Below are 20,569 nucleotides of genomic sequence, written 5' to 3' on the forward strand. Positions count from 1 at the left end.
AAACAAATACTGTTATACAATATTTAATTAAGCGATTCTTTGGCATACCACTGGATGAAGCCCACATACCACGAGAGTACGGTACTCATATACCACGGTTTGAGAATACTTGCTCTTATCCAGTGATTCTCAAACTACACGGGCTAGTGTTACGCCAAAGAGTCCCTTGATTAAAGTACAGTGTTTTATTTTCCTATAAACACAGTGTTACCAAAATTGTTTAATCTCTATATAAACGACATTTGTAAAGTTACAAAGGACTTAAAGTTAGTATTATTTGCAGATGATACAACTGGGTTTTGTTCAGGAGAGAACACACAGAAGCTAATACAAATAATAAGAGAAGAAATCAACAAAAATAAAAAGTTGGTTTGACAAAAACAGACTATTTTTTAATCTCGGTAAAACTAAAATAATGCTATTTGGTAATAGTAGAAGAGCAAGTCAAACACAAATACAAATAGACGGAGTAGACATTGAAAGGGTAAAAGAAAACACATTTTTGGGTGTAATAATAGATGATATAATGAAAATAAAATAAAAAATATACAACCTAAATCAGCAAGAAACACGTCAATAATGAATAAAGCAAAACATGTTCTAAACCAAAAATCACTTCATATTCCTTCCTACTCGCTAGTGTTACCATATCTGAGTTACTGTGTAGAAATATGGGGAAACAACTACAAATGTGTGCTTCATTCACTTACTGTGTTACAAAAAAGATCTATTAGAATAATACATAATGTTGGATATAGAGAACATACAAACCCTTTATTTATTGAATCAAAAATATTGAAATTCAACGATTTTCTGCATTTGCAAACAGCTAAAATTATGTACAAAGCATGTACAACGACTCTTCTCAACAAAAGAGGACACAAATAACCTTATACGAAAATCTAATTTAAAACATTTTTATGCACGTACAACACTTAAAACCTTTAGCATTTTAGTATGTGGAATTAAATTATGTAATGGATTAACTAAAGAAATCAAACAAAGCACCAATATGATTCAGTTTAAGAGACTGTTCAAACTACAAGTGTTCACAAAGTACACAGAACAATAATAATGATGAACATCTTGAACCCTTTTTTTTTTTTTTGAGATAAAGATTATTTATGTATCTAATATTTGTTTACTTATTATGGCATATTATTTATTTATTATTTATTCACTGTTTTGTTACAGAGAACAAGGAAATGGGATAAAATTGCTATGGTATGAAAAGGGGTAGGATTAAATAAACTCACCTTCTTCCTACTCCTTTTCGAACATGCTGTGATGAACCAACTGGAAATAAGTGATGCATTACATTGTATCGTATGCATGTTCGAAATAAACTGAAACTGAACTGAACTGAACTGTTCAAACTGTGTGTAATGATACATTTTCCCAAAATATTAACTATACTTGTTAAACAGAACTGCTGCCTTATTTTTAATAATTATCTAGGCCTACTACGCTACTGTATTCTAATGTTGGTCATTATGGCGGTAGTTGGACAGTCAAGTTTTTTCTGAGGTGAAAAAAAGTTAAGACATTAATGATTAAATTGTACAAGTGTGCCTAACTTCAATTAATTGCAGGTAAAATTGTGCGAATTGAGAAGATTCTTTTTCCCCCAAATGATGAAAATGTGTGTTTGTGAACGCTTCCCTCCTCAGGCTGCATTATCAAAGAACAGGACATGTCGGATGCGGTTACAAGCTGCCTACTTTGCCTTGTTTGGGCCGAAAAGCATTTTTATAGTGTGACATCAGAAATCCATTTGAAAGCTTAAATAATGAACATTATTGTCATGGGAGAGTTCTAGCTGTGTCTTCTCTATATAGGGAAAAACTGTTTGCCCTGTTGGCTGTTTTTCAACAACATCTGGTTCGTAGGTCAGAGATTGAAGACAAATACAGCGGATTATAAACCAAACTTTATGTTTCTTGGACCATTATTATCAAAAGTCAAGTAGTTGACAACCTCTGGTTCACAACTTGGATATTTTAGTGTCATCTCACGCAACCGAAAGATAGACTCTGTGCTTATGTTGGATGTGTACAGTATGTGTACAGTATGTGTACAGTATGTGTAACATGAGTTTCAATATAAAGCAAGTCATATTTTTTAGGGCCTTGCACAAACGTTCACACAGATCCTGTTTATGATACGCAGAGAAGATAGCAAAGCCTCTTCACAAATCAAGCTTGGCACGTGAATTTCCCCGAGAGATAAACAGTAAAGATTCCAGCTCCGTGCTGCAAAAATGTCTCCAGTCAGATTGCCACATTTAAAGACAGGGTAGCTGTTTTATGCACGGATTGTTGCTTGCATTTTGAGTTCAAAGCAAACATTTTATGAACATGATTTTTATTAATTTAATTTTATTAAACATTTAGAGTTATTTGCTTCAATAGATACTGTCCCGTATAGTTGTGTGTTTTTCACCTAAAAAAGGAAAGCTGTACCTAAAAAAATACACACGCTTTACAATTCAGGAAGAAAAAAAAAGCTGCCTAATTATTTGCCACCATGAAGCATTACACTAAACCTGCACTAACATTTTGAGTGGAAACGGTTTTGCTGACTAAAAGCGATTAAAAAATATCATAAATAATGCAAAAAATCATGCCAAATAAATAAATAAATCAAATATTCCTAAAGATTGCACAAATATTTAATGTTATTATCTTCCATGACTTTAGTCGTTAACTAAATATTTGTGAATATTTAAGAATATTTGATCAAATTGTTGCATAATGCATACTGCACAAATATTTTGTTATATAAATATACACATACATATGTATAAGTATACATTTATATTCATTAATTAATATTAGTATTATTATTAAATAATATATATATATATATTAATATATAATCATATTTGATATAGATATGTATACATATGCATATTATGTATATGTTTAATGTAATATAAAATATATAATAATATATAATATAATAGTAATAGTAATACATTATTATGGTGTCCATGTCCTTGTATTTATCATTATCATTATAATACATTTTATATTTTTTATTAAATTGAAGTGATATAATTAATGTTAATCATTAATATTTAATAACATAATATGAAATATAACAATATTTTATATAATAAAATGACAATCACATGACATAACAATAATAATAATACATTATTATGCAATCCATGTATTCCAAATTATCGTTTTAATATATGTTATATTTTTTTCTAATATAGTTTTAGATATTTGTTTAAGCAAAATTTGATTAAAAAAAATGAACAATTAATCTCCAGCAGAGAAAAGTATTATTATAAACCCCATCTCTAGCAGCCCCCTGTTTAATGCAGCCAGTGATAACTTATTTGGCTCCTAAATAGCTCCCGCGTGCGTATAGTGGCCACTTTTAGGCAAGTTATACACAAGTTTAATTGATATTTTTAATAATGTGATAAACATACAAATAAAAGCCTTACCCCCTAATAAATGCCTTACCCCGATAAATACCTGTCACCCTCTGCAGTTGAGTAACCTTATAATACTAGAGATCCTTTGTCTGTACAATCTTATGATTAAATGTTTGTTTTAGTGGACTATCAACAGTAAGCATGCACACATGTTTAGCAATTCCTCCAAGAGAGAAATTATTGAGAACAATTAAAAGGTGTTTTGTTTTATTAATTGCGTACTTTTTCATCCAGTGGAAATGTACCATAGTGAAGGTTTTGCTGTTTTACTTGGACATGCACAGAATCCCTCTAATGCTGTGTCCACTCAATCTGCCTGGTCTTGCATGCATGGCTGCCGCATGTAATCGCCTGCAGCAAATAGGCCATGCACAAGGACATTTTTTTTTTCTCACTCTTCTATACTATCCGCTATAGTGACTCTTGGTATTGGATGCCCTCCTTTTAAAAAGGCAAGGAATTGCAACTTAAAATGGCAAGGGAAAAAAAAGATAACATAATGTTGACGCACGTGTTGCATAAGAAAGGGGACATGGGCAGTGATGCTGGAATAATTAGATATAGTATGCCTCACTCCATCCTAGTGGACCTTGACCCACCAGTAGACACATGTATACAGTACATAATAGCATCTCCTCTGTAGATATAGAATATATGAATGCTGGTAAGGTCATGAAGTTACATGGACATGGGGAATAAATATGTATATAACTATATATTTTTACATGTCTGTGTTCTTTAATTGTAAGTATGTTTATTTCAGTGTTTCCTTTTTATTTCGATAAAAAACATGTTTTTTTAATGGACATAAGTGTTTTAATTTTGCACGATTAATAGAAAATCCGCAGTTTCGGCTAAGGTACATTGAAGCTCGTAGTTACGAGTAACTTTGAATGTAACACAAGTGGGCGGAGTCGTCACAGTCCAATCAGGTGTCGCGGCAATAGACACGTAGAAAACTCTGATAAACAAACATGGCTGCCTCGTGTGAATAAACAGCCGTGCTTCGACGTTCAAATATTTTGGGACAGAACCTGACAATGGTGGGCATTTTATGATAATTTTTATTAACACTCACGTTGTTATTGTTACTTCAGAGTGTGAGGAGCACGCACAAAGCTGTTGAGCTGGTAGACAATTGTCGCTAGCTGCCCTACATAGTGTTAAAGTTTGATTTCAAACTGTAAATTAAGGCAGCTAAATTGTGATTTGTTTTGTGTTAATTTCAGGTTGTCGGTACGGATCCCTGCCATATTGGAGACATTCTCCGCGTGAGAGGGCTGCTGGAGCTCAAGTGTCTCCTGGACAGCACAGATGGTGAACTGCACACAATGCAAAATGTTGTGAAAATGTTAACTAAGGTTATGAAGGTTACGCACGATTTTGAAAACGAAACCTTTTTTTTCTCTCTCCAGAATTGTATTTGCGGTTTTTATATTTTTTACATAAAAATGCGCAAATAACGAGTTGAGGAAGACATGTTACTTTTAAACTGTCAAACAACATACAGTATATTGCCAAAAGTATTTGGCCACCCGTCCAAATAATCAGACACAGGTGTCCTAATCACTTGGCCTAATCACAGGTGTATACAATCAAGCACTTAGGCATGGAGACTGTTTCTACAAACATTTGTGAAAGAATGGGCTGCTCTCAGGAGCTCGGTGATTTCCAGCGTGGAACTGTCATAGGATGCCAACTGTGCAACAAATCCAGTCGTGAAATTTCCTCGCTCCTAAATATTCCAAAGTCAACTGTCGGCTTTATTATAAGAAAATGGAAGAGTTTGGGAACAACAGCAACTCAGCCACGACGTGGTAGTCAATCAATCAATCAATGTTTATTTATATAGCCCTCAATCACAAGTGTCTCAAAGGGCTGCACAAGCCACAACGACATCCTCGGTTCAGAGCCCACAAAAGGGCAAGGAAAAACTCACAACCCAGTGGGATGTCAATATGAATGACTATGAGAAACCTTGGAGAGGACCGCAGAAGTGGGCAGTAGATATAACATAATAGTGAGAGTCCAGTCCATAGTGGGGCCAGCAGGAGACCATACCGAGCGGAGACGGGTCAGCAGCGCAGAGATCCACCCCGGGTCCCGACTCTGGACAGCCAGCACTTCATCCATGGCCACCGGACCTGTGCCCCCCCCACCCCCCCTCCCTTCCACAAGGGAGAGGGGGGCAGAAAATAAAATAAACAGCAGATCAACTGGTCTAAAAAGGGGGTCTATTTAAAGGCTAGAATATACAAATGAGTTTTAAGATGGGACTTAAATGCTTCTACTGAGGTAGCATCTCTAACTGTTACCGAGAGAGCATTCCAGAGTACTGGAGCCTGAATAGAAAACGCTCTATAGCCCGCAGACTTTTTTGGGGCTCTGGGACGGTAGGCCATGTAAACTGAGAGAGAGGGGTCAGCGGATGCTGAAGCGCATTGTGCAGAAAGTCGGCGACCTCTTTGCACTGTCAGTTGCTACCGAGCTCAAAACTTCATGTGACCTTCCAATTAGCCCACGTACAGTACGCAGAGAGCTTCATGGAATGGGTTTCCATGGCCGAGCAGCTGCATCTAAGCCATACATCACCAAGTCCAATGCAAAGTGTCGGATGCAGTGGTGTAAAGCACGTCGCCACTGGACTCTAGAGCAGTGGAGACGCATTCTCAGGAGTGATGAATCACGCTTTTCCATCTGGCAATCTGACGGACTAGTCTGGGTTTGGAGGTTGCCAGGAAAACGGTACATTTCAGGCTGCATAGTGCCGAGTGTGAAATTTGATGGAGGAGGAATAATGGTGTGGGGTTGTTTTTCAGGAGTTGGGCTTGGCCCCTTAGTTCCAGTGAAAGGAACTTTGAATGCTCCAGGATACTAAAACATTTTGGACAATTCCATGCTCCCAGTTTGGAGCGGGCCCCTTCCTCTTCCAACATGACTGTGCACCAGGGCCAAAGCAAGGTACATAAAGACATGAATGACAGAGTCTGGTGTGGATGAACTTGACTGGCCTGCACAGAGTCCTAACCTGAAGCCGATAGAACACCTTTGGGATGAATTAGAACGGAGACTGAGTGCCAGGCCTTCTTGACCAACATCAGTGTGTGACCTCACCAATGCGCTTTTGGAAAATGGTCTAAAATTCCAATAAACGCACTCCGCAACCTCGTGGACAACCTTCCCAGAAGAGTTGAAGCTGTAATAGCTGCAAAAGGTGGACCGACATCATATTGAACCCTATGGGTTAGGAATGGGATGGCACTTCAAGTTCATATGTGAGTCAAGGCAGGTGGCCAAATACTTTTGGCAATATAGTGTATTCTTGTCTCAAGGTGCCACACATTTGAACAATATGCAATAATGAACTTAAAAGCATATTTGGCTTTATACAGACAGACTGAGCTTTTGTCTACATCATGCTCTTAAACTGAAGAAATACCAAATAAAAATAAACAGTGTTTATGGTGTAATGTAATCATAACACAAATTAAAAATAATGCAAGTAACCATTTAAAAGGGTATAGACTTTTGTTAACTTTTGTACGGTAAATTGAAAGTGAACAACTATTCTAAATAAAAACACCCCAAAAAAATGGAGTCTCGTTTCTGTAAGCAAAAAATGTACTTTAATACATATTGGACATTTTAAAGTGCATTTTTTCCTGGTTGGAAAAATTAGGTTGGTTTTTTTTTTTTATTACCATCACTGCATTCTCTCTTTTTGGTCCATGTTGATGGGCTCATATTGCCCATCTGGGTTGAAGTTGAAATATTCCCACAACGGGACATTCAGCTTTGTAGTTATATTTTATCCTCTTAATTTTTGTTACTCAGCGGAACTTCTCACTGGCGAGTCGTGAGTAGGGAGGCGAAGTCCGTGCTTCCTGTGGGTGTAAGCCAGCGGTCTTGCTCTTGCCCACAGAGACAAAGATTGTAAATGACTGAAAAGAGGGCTCACTCCGTTCAGCTAATAGAGTGAGACAGAAAACTAACACACACACGGAAATACCAATTTATTGATGTTTCGACTTAATTTTAATTTACTGTTCGATTAAGTGACTAATCAACTATCGAGGCCTCGTCACCATTAAAACTTTTTCCAAGTGCAAGTATAGTGTTTATTATTAGCATACTGACTGCCCTCCCTGCAGCACACACAAAAGTTGCTATTTTTTCTAAATGCTTTTGATTGGCCAGGATGCAAAGATAGATAGTACTTTATTGATTCCTTCAGGAGAGTTCCCTCAGGAAAGGACTCGAGGCTCAACAATTCTGATTGGCAAACATGTCTGTCACTTAAATGCCGGTGACAGCTGAGAAAAAATAACTCCACCTCTTGGTTAGTTTATCGCACTAATTAAAAACTCGATGTTGATTAATTATACAGCCCTATTATGAACTCCATGTGTATATTCTTTTATGTATAAAGGCCTGACTGACAAATAATGTTTTTATCACTGCCCTGTTCTTCATCCAACTGTGATGAATACCTGATGTTACACCGTATAATTATTCAATGTTTACTTATGTGTTTAATTTCAGTGGTGCTCATACAAAAAAACATCTCCAGAACATTTGAGAACCTGCGCTCACATGTGAACTCGGAATCCTGCGTTTTGAGTGTCCGGGACAGCCCAGTTATTATCTGGCCATACAAAAGTGTTCATGTGACACCAAAAGATATATCTCCAGATACACTATGCGAAGAGCTGCATCAGTGGATACAGTATGTCTCCTACTTCTTACAGGAAATATTTGCCTCAAAGCTGATTTATTCTCATGCTTTTATCTTTTTACTTTTTTTCAGGACAGATGAACAGGACGTTTCTGGCAAGAAATCAAAGAAGAAGAGCAAAAAGAGCTCGGGAGCTGTATGTGAACATTTTGTATACAGTAGTACCTCAACTTATGTGCTTAATTGGTTCTGTGACGGGGCTCTTAACTCAAAACACTTGTATCTCAAATCAACGTTGTCCTTTGAAATGAATTGAAATCAACTTAATTGGTGATTGGCCTCTCTAAAATAGACATAGACAAACTTTAATGATCCACAAGGGAAATTGTTCCACACAGTAGCTCAGTTACAAATGATGGAAAAGATGGAAAGGACAAGGCAGGTATAAAATAAACTAAAAGCAATATAAAATATAACATATATACGCAGTATTTACATAATATATGTACAGTATAGGATATACACTGATATATTATAGGTTTATATCATATATACAATATATAACAATTACCATGTACAATATTACAGTATATAAAGAGCATACTTTGAACATGTAACATGCCTTTTAAAATTAAAAACTAACTTTTAGATTAAAAAATGTCTTATGAAAAACAATACAATAGACCACTGGTCTCCAAAAGGGGTCCGCAGAGGTACTGCAATTCTTCCAAAAAGTAAATGTCTTAAAATACACATTAACATTGAGTCAACACAATGCCATGTAGTTGAATGTGAGTAAATAATAGCGGGAATAAATAATTATATTCATGTTAGCATGTAAGATGGCTAGCAATAAGTGCTCAAGTTATTAGCCAGCGATGAACGTCCTAGTTGTCAGCTTGCGATTGGCGCGCTATTTGCCAGCTAGCTATTAGCAGTACAATACTGTTGTTATTTGAATGTCGTTAGCATTGCACAATAGCAAGGTACTTTTAGGACCACTTTGATGTAAAATACAATCCAAATTTTGTCCAAGACCACTAAGTAAGGGTTCCCTGCTTCTTCTCTCAAGAAGTTTGGCACTCCTTGGCCTGGAAAATGTTGAAGACCCCTGCAATAGACCCAACAACTGTAGTAGTTTTGATGTAATAATAATGTACAGCATTTACATTGGAGAGTGGACAATCGCTCCTTCCAGCTGCTTTGCTGTCAAATACACCATCGGCAGCTTCTCCACATTTTCATAGATACATGTCTGCCATCTAGAAATTATTTTAACGTCCTTGCTTGTAACTCAGATGTTTTTGTTTTTTTTTAAATCTGAAAACACTCTTAACTAGGGGAAATCTTAAATTGAGGTACAACTGTATTTGACTTCTCTTTCCAGCTGTATTAGAAAAAAACATATTGTCTGCCCTTTGCCATTTAGAGACTCATCATTCTTAACCTGATGATGGACGTGACAAAACCAGGTCCCCTCCCTGCACCAGTCCTCTGCAGAACCCTCCAAAAAGCCCACTTCCTGTCTACAACGCTTCCTTTAGACTGCGTCGTCTGCATCAGCCCCGCTGACACCATCAAAAAGTGTGTACCACCCTTAAAATATGACTTTCCCTATTCAACGTCTCTAAGGCCACTACCTCGTTACACAGTGCCTGTGCGCGCCTGTTGGAGGCGCTAACGAATCAGCTGTGTGAGATGGAGCGAGAGATGCTGCGCCACATGAAGGGAACAACGCTGGCTGTCCCCGAGCCGTTCCACTTCCTGCTTCCACAGGCCAAAGAACTGGTGACAGTGTTATATCCTGCAGGGGTGCCTGAGAACCTGCTGGAGAGCCAGCGGAAGGTACGTCAATCACAAAGACGCAGCGCCTCACCAGATCCAGCAGATGGTGTTGTGGTTCATTTTTTATTCATTTTTTCTTACTTTTCAAAATAAAACATATTTACTTAGTTTGTGACTGACCAAAGAGGCTCCTGCCGCCTTCCTGTTTGGCCTTGTTTATTTCTATAGCAGTGATCAGAATACCGTACGATAAAACTATCCTTAATTGCCACAAGTGAGCTTCAAAAATAACATTTTGTAAGACACACTATAATAAAGGCAACAGAACTCAACTTAACATTCACAGAAAACTGTGCCCCCTGCATTCTAGCAAAACAATTTAGCAAATTATGTTAATTTGTTGCTCTAAAATATTTAGATTTTGATGTAAAAGAAGTCTAATGAAAAAATACCTTTATTATCATTTGTAGTTGCAGCATTATTGTGTTGTTAATCTATTTCCCTAAAAGTAAAATTACACTTTGAAATACGTTTTCCTGTTTTTTTAGACAGCAATATTGTAATATTTCAATTAGGGATGTAACGATAAGAAAATTTAATACCAGGATCATCGTGAAAAAAATGATCATTGTTATCATTATTATCGTAGCATTAGTGTTGAACATGCTTAAGAAGTACACTGGAATCTTTTGACCAAGTTATTTATAAAATAAAACTAAAACTGATAGGTACAGTGTTAAAAAAGCCACTACTTTGCATTTTTTGTGTTTTGTATGCTTCACTGAAAGTGTTTTAGTCTTCGTATTTTATCTGTTTAAATAGCCTAGCTTTTATTGTTTTAAAATTGGTTTGTACTGTAGCACTTTAAGATTTATTTAAATGAAAAGTGAATAACACATAAAAGGTGTTATCATTATTTCTGGCGGGCGTTGTGTCGTCCTACTCTGTTCAGTGGTCCTTGAATGCACCGTCTAGTCCTCTGAGTATAGAAGGATCACTCTTTTCTGAGAAAGCAGAGCTTATAGGTTCAATGTGCACAATCAAATAGCTTAGTTGCTCAGACAGTAATGTGTTAATATAAGTTTAGATTAGGTTATACCGTTTCTCAATGGGGAAAAAAGTTAATGTCTCTTGTTTTCATGTTAGAATTTAAACTAAGAAGCTGGCGCTAGTCAGTCCAGGAGTTTATCAAAGTGCAGTTATCAATCTATTGATTTCTATCATTTTAATTCAAAACAGTCGGGAATTTTACCATGGTTATCATCAATACTGTTTATTGTTACAACCCTAATACCAATATAATGCTTTTTAAATGGTGAGTAATTGGTATTATGAATACAGTTGAATACAGACTCTTGCATGTTTTCTTTTTCTTCTGTCTGAGTAGGAATTTCATCAACGCTTTGAGCTACCAGAGGACCGGCCTTATTTTAGAAAAGCCAACGCTTATCACTTCCCCAATGAGCCCTACAAGGACGGTTACCTCCGAACCCCTCACATGGCTCTCACACATCCAAACCTGGACGACGGGAAGGTAAACCAGTTTTAACATGACACCAGAAAAGAGCACAGAGAATCTCTAAATAGTAAAGAATCCTTTAAAAAAATCTCCTGAATGCAGGCAGTGATCCACTGATCCAGACTACCTCCAAAATGTAATCACTTGTTCCTTATCCTATTTCTGACAGTTCCTGAAAGTCAATCAAAATCCACCTCTTGGCGTTTTGAGTATGTTGCTAACTAACTGACTGACCTGGCGAATACATATCCTCCTGGCGGATGTAATAATGGTTGCTCCCTGGAATAGCGGCCCTTACTGCATGTTTTTTTTTTCCTGTGTGTTACAGGTGTACTTGGTCCAAGGAGTCTACAGTTACCATCACTACATGCAGGACCGCATGGACGACAACGGCTGGGGCTGCGCTTATCGATCCCTCCAGACCATCTGCTCCTGGTTCCAGCAGCAAGGCTATGTGGAGCGACGTGTGCCCACTCATAGGGAAATCCAGCAGGTAAGGAAAATGTGAGAAATGTATGTTTGTATTTATTTATGTAGGATTACCTAAAAACTACCTCTCTCTGTGACTTAATTATTCCCTCTTTAAGTTCACCATGTCAGGATTGCGTCAATTCAAGCAAATTCAACCAATCCTAAGCGAATTAGGCACGACCTGTGTGAAGTTCCCCCCTTATCATTGCAAATCTTGAAATAACGCTGCCATGTTTGCGCGATTGTACGATGTGCTGGTTTGTGATGTAAAAATTTCCGTTTGTGCCGTTAGGATTGTTGTTATTCTAAAATACATTTTCTGACTAGTGACCCCCCCCCCCCCCCCCATCCTTGTCAAAACCACCGCAAACTTGTCCCATTCAATTGGGCAACGTTTGGGTTGCCAATATTTTTTAACTATTATAGCCTTTGTTATTAACGTGTAGTTATTCATAACAAGCCCCACCCACCTTGTCAAAATCACCCCAAACGTGTCCCATTTGTGTGTGCTATGTTTGTGCTGCAATTTTTTTTTGGTCCAACTATTATAACTTTTATGTTATTAGGTGGCGGCTTGTCCAGGGTATACCCCGCCTTCCGCCCGAATGCAGCTGAGATAGGCCCCAGCACCCCCCGCGACCCCAAAAGGGACAAGCGGTAGAAAATGGCTGGATGGATGTTATTAATGTGTTCTCATTCATAACCAGCAACATCACATACAACTATAACAGTTAGAATTTTTTTGTAGCACAAACAATTGGTACAATTCAAAAGTTTGGGGAGATTTTGACAAAGTGGGAGAGGGCTGGTTATGACTAATACAACGTTAATAACATAAAAACTGTATTAGTTAGACAAAAAAAATTTGCAGCACAATTTTGGCTATTATGTTTTTACTGTGTTATTATTCATAACAAGTCCCACCCACCTTGTCAAAATCTCCACAAACTTGTCCCAAACGTTTGTGCTGCAAATGTTTTTGGTCTAACTAGTATAACTTCTATGTTATTAGTGAATTATATATATATTTATATATGGGCGGGGGGTTTGTTATGAATAATAAAACATTAAAAACTTAAAAACAATAAATTGGTTAGACAAAAAAAATTGCAGCACAATTATAGCTTTTATGTCCGTGTTATTATTCATATCAAGCCACACCCACTTTGTCAAAATCTCCCCAAACTTGTCCCAAATGTTTGTGCTATGTTTGTGCTGCAAATGTTTTTGGTCTAACTATTATAACTTTTATGTTATTAACGTGTTATCATTCATAACCAGCTCCATAACATAAAACTATAATAGTTCGAATTATTTTTGTAGTACAAACGATTGCGACAAGTTTAGGGACATTTTGAAAGGGGAGCTGGTTATGAATAATAAAACATTAATAACGTCAAACTAATATAGTTTTATAAAAGAATTTGCAGCACAATTATAGCTTTTATCATTTTTAACATGTGTTTAACCTGTACAACAACACACAAACTATAATTGCTAGACAAAACAAATTGTAACACAATTATAGCTTTTATGCTTTTAATGTGTTATTATTCATAAAAAGCCCCACCCACCTTGTCAAAATCTCTCATAACTGGTGCCAAACGTTTGTGCTGGTTTGTGTTGCAATTTTTTAAATCTAACTATTATAGCATGTATGTTATTAACGTGTTATCGTTCATAACCAGCTTCATATCATAAAACCATAGTAGTTAGATTTTTTTTGACAAGGTGGGGGCTGGTTATGAATAATAAAAAGGTAATAACATAAAAACTATAATAGACAAAAACATTTGCAGCACAAACAAATGGGTTTGGGGTGATTTGGCCAAGGTGGGGGGGCTGGATGACATCACTAGTCAGAAAATGTATTTTAGAATATTAAAAAAATCGTAACGGCACAAACTATTTTTTTCACAGCACAAACGAATGGCAGTGTTATTATAATAATTGCAATGATAAGGGGGGCCAACTTCACACAGCTTTATGCGCAACCTCGCAAGCCCGCAATTTTCCAGCACATTTTGACTAATCAGCGTTATTTATGCCAATCAAATTTGTCTCTGAGTGGGACTCAAACAGCAGGAACAACAACGTGTACATCAACTCTTATAACTCAAACTGCACAATTGTCATCGTCCCGTGTAGCTCAGACCTACTTCCGTTTCCTGTCTACGGCACTGAGCCTTCTGAATAATGTTGTATAAAACATTTACCCGGTACTTCCTAGTTTACATGTATTTATGAATTTATTTGACCTTTTTATCTGGGGTAAGGCAATTAAGAACATATTCTCATTTGCAATGCTCACCTAGCAACGAGGCAACATTTACATGTTAGAGATGTTGAAGTGTGATGATAATATCTCGTCGCTTATTTACCAACAAAAATATGTGCCGTAGATCCCTCTCAACATTTCATAAATGCTCTTAACGTGTGGGTGTAAATGTGTTGGAACATAAAGTGAAGTATATTTATATAGCGCTTTTCTCACGTGACTCAAAGCGCTTTACATAGTGAAACCCAATATCTAAGTTACATAGACAACAAAACAACATGAATAAATGTTTAAGATGGACAAACACTTTTCAAGCGTAAAACATACACAGAGAGGGCCTGCATTTTGTGAACAACAGAGCAGGCAGCGGACAATAAGGAAGCCGTTGGTGGTGTTTTTTTTCTATCATTTTAATAATTTTTAGTTACAATGAATTAAAACAGAAGAGTAAATTGACAATGAGCTCTGAATATGTGCTTTTACTGCCATCTACGGTCTGGGTTGGATAAAAAAATAAAAACATCAATTCAGTATTTGTTTCCCTATTTTTGTTGAAACCCTCTGCTTTTTGAGGTTGAGGTTACAAGCAACACTTAAAACATTGATGGCAAATTTCATAAAATCACAAGTTGACTTCATGTTATTGAAAAAGAATAAGCAACTTTTAAAAAGCTGTCGCAAATTCAGTCATTTTAGGTGGCATCGATCACAAAAAATGCCTACGAAATCCTGCAGGGACTGAGTAATACACAACATAGGCATCCCTGTACTGTGACTGTTAATGGTTGCGTATAAAACAGTGATATGGTAATTTTATGGCATTTTTAAACTGTTGTTACAAAGAGCATAAAATATGTAATACTGATTAAAATATAACCAATTGAGTGCCAATCTAGTGAATTTTTTTGTTTATATTTGCAACTATTTGGTGACTTGTCTCTGCAGGCTTTAGTGGATGTTGGAGACAAACAAGCCTCCTTTGTGGGCTCTCGCCAGTGGATCGGTTCTTTTGAGGTCCACGCTGTCCTCAACCAATTACTCGGGGTGACATCCAAGATTATGTTTGTGAGGTAAGGTTTGTGTGATAGATTCATGGCGACCACACCTGGTGCAGAGCTGCCAACGCTACCCGAAATCGCCCTCGCCTAACAGCACCATCAAAAAGTTTCCAGAATTTTGATGCTTTTGTGTGTCTATAAAATACAGTAGCTTTCTCTTTATGGAACAAATGTGTTAATGTCAGCCTCAAGCACGCAAAAAAAACATCCGCCAGAAAAACCTCATGGATGTTCTTTTAATCGCCAATGCGTGTTATGAGGCGCATGCACGTGTGACTCTGCAGCACAAAATGAAACCAATCATATTATATAAGGTGTAAAAGCAAGACATAATTTCTTACGACATAAACGAAAGCTCTGTTGTACCCGTCCAAAAACAAACGCTGAAACCCCAAATGATAGCAGCTGATCATATATTTATACTGTAGATTTATATGTTGGATGTTTGTGCTTTCAGTCAAGGGTCTGAGATGGCGACCAAAGGAAGAGAACTGGCCAACCACTTCCTCACTGAAGGGACCCCTGTAATGATTGGTAAGGTCTTTTTGATACAGAGATTGTTAGTGTATATAGGATCGCGTTAATAATATGTACATTTGCCTGTTTGTCTAACCCTCAGGGGACAAAGGCTGACTTTTTTTTTGTCCTTTCATGAATTTATTGGTGTATTTATGGCTGTATTTTTTTCTTGTTACTCCCATTATACAGGATTTGAATTAATGTTGGATTTAAAGAATGTCAATGTCCAAATATTTTCACAGGTGTTTGAAACACGGGCAGTTATTATTCGACATTTCCCAAAGCAAAGCAGTTCTTTATTTTTCAAAAAGCACAAAAATATTTTGTATATATATTTTTTCCTCTTTCGCTCATACTGTATATCTTAAGATACCAATTAAATTGAACTCTTTAAAGGCCTTTTGATTAAATTGTTAGTTTTCAATTAGTATACATTTGCATAACATTAGTTATTTCACCAATTTAAACCTGTGACATTATCTCATCCAAAGGGTAAAAAAACAAAAAACATTACAATTTTTGATAGTTTTGTTTAGAACTGAAGTTTATTGAACTTTGAGGGGAAAAAATTATTTTTTTCTTTTTTACTTATAAGCCATGTCTAGGTTTGAAGATAATTAAAGTTTGATGTTCCTAGAGGATTACCAGTATTGCATAATTGCCACATTTCAGAGTCTGCAGTGCATCCGGAAAGTATTCTTAGCGCTGCACTTTTTCCACATTTTCTTATGTTACACCCTTATTCAAAAATGGAATAAATCTATTTTTGTCCTCAAAATTCTACACACAATATCCCATAACGACAATGTGAACAGTTTTTTTTTTTTTTTTGCATTTATTAAAAATAAAAAAATCCCATATACATACGTTTTCACAGCCTTTGCTCAATACTTTGTTGCTCCATCAAGTTGGATGAGAAGCATTGGTTTTCATCCAGGATGTCTGTACATTGCTGCATTCATCTTAGTGTAGTCAGGAAGGTGACCAAGAACCCGATGGTCACTCTTGTCAGAGCTACAACATTCTTCTGTGGAGAGAGGAGAACCTTCCAGAAGGACAACCATCTCTACAGTAATCCATCTTACTGCTAATTATTTGCCACTTGCCAAGATTTAAAATTTAATTTCTCGACATTTCCCTCGTTTTAAGAGCTATTTACTTATATTTAGTCATTAATTAATCCTAACTTTAGCATAAATAATTATATTTTAATATTGTAGTTTAAAAATTGTAAAATTGAGAAATTCACCATTCAAATAAGATATTTTGTTTTTTCCCCAAATACAAAATCTTGTTTTAAGATCCTGCAACATCTTGAAAATGTTTAATTTAAGAATTTTAAGTTGAATAATGCTTGTTTTTAGAATAAAATACTTTTTAGCTTAAAAATCCTTTTAATTTTTAGATATACAAATCTTAATTTAAGAGGTCTTATCAAGTTAAATTATATGTCCATGCAGCTAGTTAATTTCACTAGTTTTTAGTGTTTATTTTCTTAAAATCTAGCTCTTTTATGCAGTGCACTCAGGCCTGTATGGTAGAGTAGCCAGATGGAAGCCATTTCTTAGTCAAATGTTTGCTAAAATGCACCTGAAAGACTCTCAGACCATGAGAAACACAATTCTCTGGTCTGATGAGACAAAGATTGAAGTCTTTGGCATGAATGCCAGGCATCATGTTTGGAGGAAACCAGGCACCGCTCATCACCAGGCCAATACCATCCCTACAGTGAAGCATGGTGGTGGCAGCATCATGCTGTGGGGATGATTCTCAGCAGCAGGAACTGGGAGACTATTCAGGATATAGGGAAAGATAAATGCAGCACTGTACAGAGACATCCTGAATGAAAAGATAGGTGTGCCAAGGTTGTGGCATCGTATTCAAAAATACTTGAGGCTGTAATTGCTGCCAAAGGTGCATCAACAAAGTATTGAGCAAAGGCTATGAATACTTATGTACACGATTTTTAAATTTCAATACATTTGCAAATTAAAAAAAAACACCTTTTCTCATTGTCATTATGGGATATTATTGTATGTAGACTTTTCAGGACAAAAATTGATTTATTCCAATTTGAAAAAAGACTAACGTAAGAAAATGTGGAGAAAGTGAAGGGTGCACTGTATATCTACCGGTAATACAAACCAACACAGGTAATTTACATATAAAACTGTTATTTTTTTTATGTTTTTTTCAGGAGGGGGTGTTTTAGCCCACACAATCCTGGGTGTTGCTTGGAGTGAGACCACCGGAATGATTCGCTTTCTCATCCTAGACCCTCATTACACAGGAGCAGAGGACTTGCAGGTCATCACAGACAAGGTATGGATTGTATAATTCCCACTGCTCTGCATGTCTTCATTGGAGACATTGTCGACCAATCAACTGTGTCTAACTTTTCATGTAGGGCTGGTGTGGCTGGAAAGGACCTGAGTTTTGGGATCAAGGCGCATATTATAACATGTGTCTTCCTCAGAGGCCAAAGGTCATATGAGTAGGGATGCATTGGTAGTTTTTGGTACCGGTTCCTAATTGGGTCGGTCCAGGAGGATCATTATGACTCTGAACCAATGATACGGCTATGGGTACTTTTTTGTTTTTTCCAGCTGACAGTCGTAATTATGACATGCTGTCACATTCACTTGAGGTGCCGCTGCTACGCATAAAAAAAAGACACGTAGGATCTGATCAGTTTGGAATAATCACAAATAAGGAAGCAACACCACACAAAAGTCTGTAACACAACAATATTTCTTCCTCAAAAGTCCCTTAAAATCACGCACGCTAAAACTTTACTCACGACCACCGCTGCCGCACTTAATCAACCGTTTTCGTAGGGATCCAGTAATCCACAGGCCAATATTAATCCACTGATAAAAGTGAAAAAATTATAAAGTTACTCTCACACCATCGCGCCGCGTTTGCAGGGCTATCAAAACACACCTTGCTGTAATGCACACCCACATATCATGCTAATAGATTTTGATTTTTATATCAGATATGATATATCATGTAAAAGATCTGTGCTCTGCACATTTGTACCATGCATAAATATCATATCTAGCTGAGTGTAATTGTAAAAAGCAGGACTTCTCTGCTGTGATATATTACATGATGTTGGGGGTGTACAACCTCTCCTGCTGATAAAATTGGTAATAAAGTTTTTTTTTTACATTGTTATTTACGCCGATAATTACATATACCGGTAGTATTGTATTCTATCTATTCTATTCTAGTATCGATAACAAATATCGATATTGGTATCGGTATTAATAATAATGGATTAGATTTATATAGTGCTTTTCTAGACACTCAAAGCGCTTCACAGAGAAGTGAGAACCCATCATTCTTTCACACCTGGTGGTGGTAAGCTACTTTCATAGCCACAGCTGCCCTGGGGTAGACTGACTAAAGCGTTGCTGTCAGTTTGCGCCTACGGCCCCTCCGACCACCACCTATCTTTGATCATTCATTCACCAGTGTGAGCGGCACTTGGGGCAAGAGTCAAGTGTCCTGCCCAAGGACACAACGGCAGTGATTTGGATGGCAAGAGGCGGGGAGCGAACCTGCGACCCTCAGGTTTCTGGCACGACTGCTCTACCCACCACGTCATGCCGCCCCTATTGATAAAATTGTAACGATATAGAGTACATCTCCACATATGAGTGTTTTGTTCACATGTTTTAAGAGTGAGCAGAACCAATAGGCAGTATAGAAATCAGGAGGCACCACAATGGTAATAAAAAAAAATCCCCTTCAGTATGAATAAATTAAAACTAGTTGATGCTTAAATGTCATGCAAGGTCCAATTAATATTACTATTAAAATCATAATATCAAAAAAGTCCTTCTCTGCGCCATCATCTCCCTTCTCCTTGTCCTCTTCCAGCTCGTCGATACCTACATGCTCTTTGATGGGATGTGACTGCAATCGTGTACATGTCAAACTAAACTCTCCAAATGAATAGGTGGAAAACAGTAAACAAGGACAGTAAAGATGTGTGATGCAATTGCATCTGGCTCGCTGGCTTATTGCACATCATTAGTAATACTTCTGAACATGGCATTCCTACATGCAATACATTTTTGCATCCGCTCACCAACATTTCCCTGTAATGACAATAAAGTTGTATATTATGCATACCAGAACAATGGTTTATGGTTATACATGCAGCATAATAGACTGCAGTACAATGCTATTGGATTTATTTTGTAAACATATGTACAGTAATCCTTTGTTTATGACTGTTAAAACAAAGAAAACAACCTGAAGGTGTCTTTATTTTTAAGTTATCATGCCATGATTTTACCATTCCAGCCCACTTTGACACCCCTGGTCCAAGCCAGTGTTTTTCAACCACTGTGCTGCGGCACACTAGTGTACTGTGAGATACAGTCTGGTGTGCCGTGGGAGATGTCATTTCACCTAATTGGGTTAAAAATTTTTTTGCAAACCAGTAATTATAATCCGCAAATAATGTGCCGTTGTTGAGTGTCTGTGCTGTCTAGAGCTCGGCAGAGTAACCGCGTAATACTCTACCATATCAGTAGGTGGCAGCAGGTAGCTCATTGCTTTGTGGATGTCGGGAACATGGTTTGTCGTGGTCACAATATGCAGACGACAGCGGGAGGCAGCGTGCAGGTAAAAAGGTATCCAACGCTTAAACCAAAAATAAACAAAAGCCGAGTGCCGCTAAGAAAAGGCATTGAAGCTTAGGAAACTATGCAAAACGAAACTAAAACTGAACTGGCTGCAAAGTAAACAAAAACAGAATGCTGGACGACAGCAAAGACTTACAGCGTGTGGAGCAGCA

The 20,569-nt window shown here is 37.1% G+C and overlaps 1 protein-coding gene across 1 annotated transcript; it reads left to right on the top strand.

Annotated features, from left to right (window-relative positions):
• Positions 1–4,364: 4,364 nt before the first annotated feature.
• On the top strand, positions 4,365–20,304 carry ufsp2 (ufm1-specific peptidase 2). Its single transcript, XM_062027071.1, has 12 exons — positions 4,365–4,494; positions 4,681–4,768; positions 7,994–8,177; positions 8,259–8,322; positions 9,556–9,710; positions 9,779–9,971; positions 11,299–11,445; positions 11,759–11,923; positions 15,125–15,249; positions 15,695–15,771; positions 17,954–18,078; positions 18,164–20,304. Exons 1-12 carry the CDS (start codon positions 4,492–4,494, stop codon positions 18,248–18,250), a joined length of 1,413 nt encoding a protein of 470 aa, XP_061883055.1. The 5' UTR covers positions 4,365–4,491; the 3' UTR covers positions 18,251–20,304.
• The last annotated feature ends 265 nt before the right edge of the window (positions 20,305–20,569 follow it).

The sequence above is a fragment of the Entelurus aequoreus genome, linkage group LG18, assembly GCF_033978785.1.
Source record: "Entelurus aequoreus isolate RoL-2023_Sb linkage group LG18, RoL_Eaeq_v1.1, whole genome shotgun sequence".
In the NCBI taxonomy this organism is placed as follows: Eukaryota; Metazoa; Chordata; class Actinopteri; order Syngnathiformes; family Syngnathidae; genus Entelurus; species Entelurus aequoreus.

Bases quoted from the DNA above. Each gene is read 5' to 3' on its own strand.
- ufsp2 (XM_062027071.1), top strand. The intron at 15,250-15,694 runs GTAAGGTTTGTG...TTGTGCTTTCAG, and splicing joins TCCAAGATTATGTTTGTGAG to TCAAGGGTCTGAGATGGCGA. The intron at 18,079-18,163 runs GTATGGATTGTA...CTTTTCATGTAG, and splicing joins TGCAGGTCATCACAGACAAG to GGCTGGTGTGGCTGGAAAGG.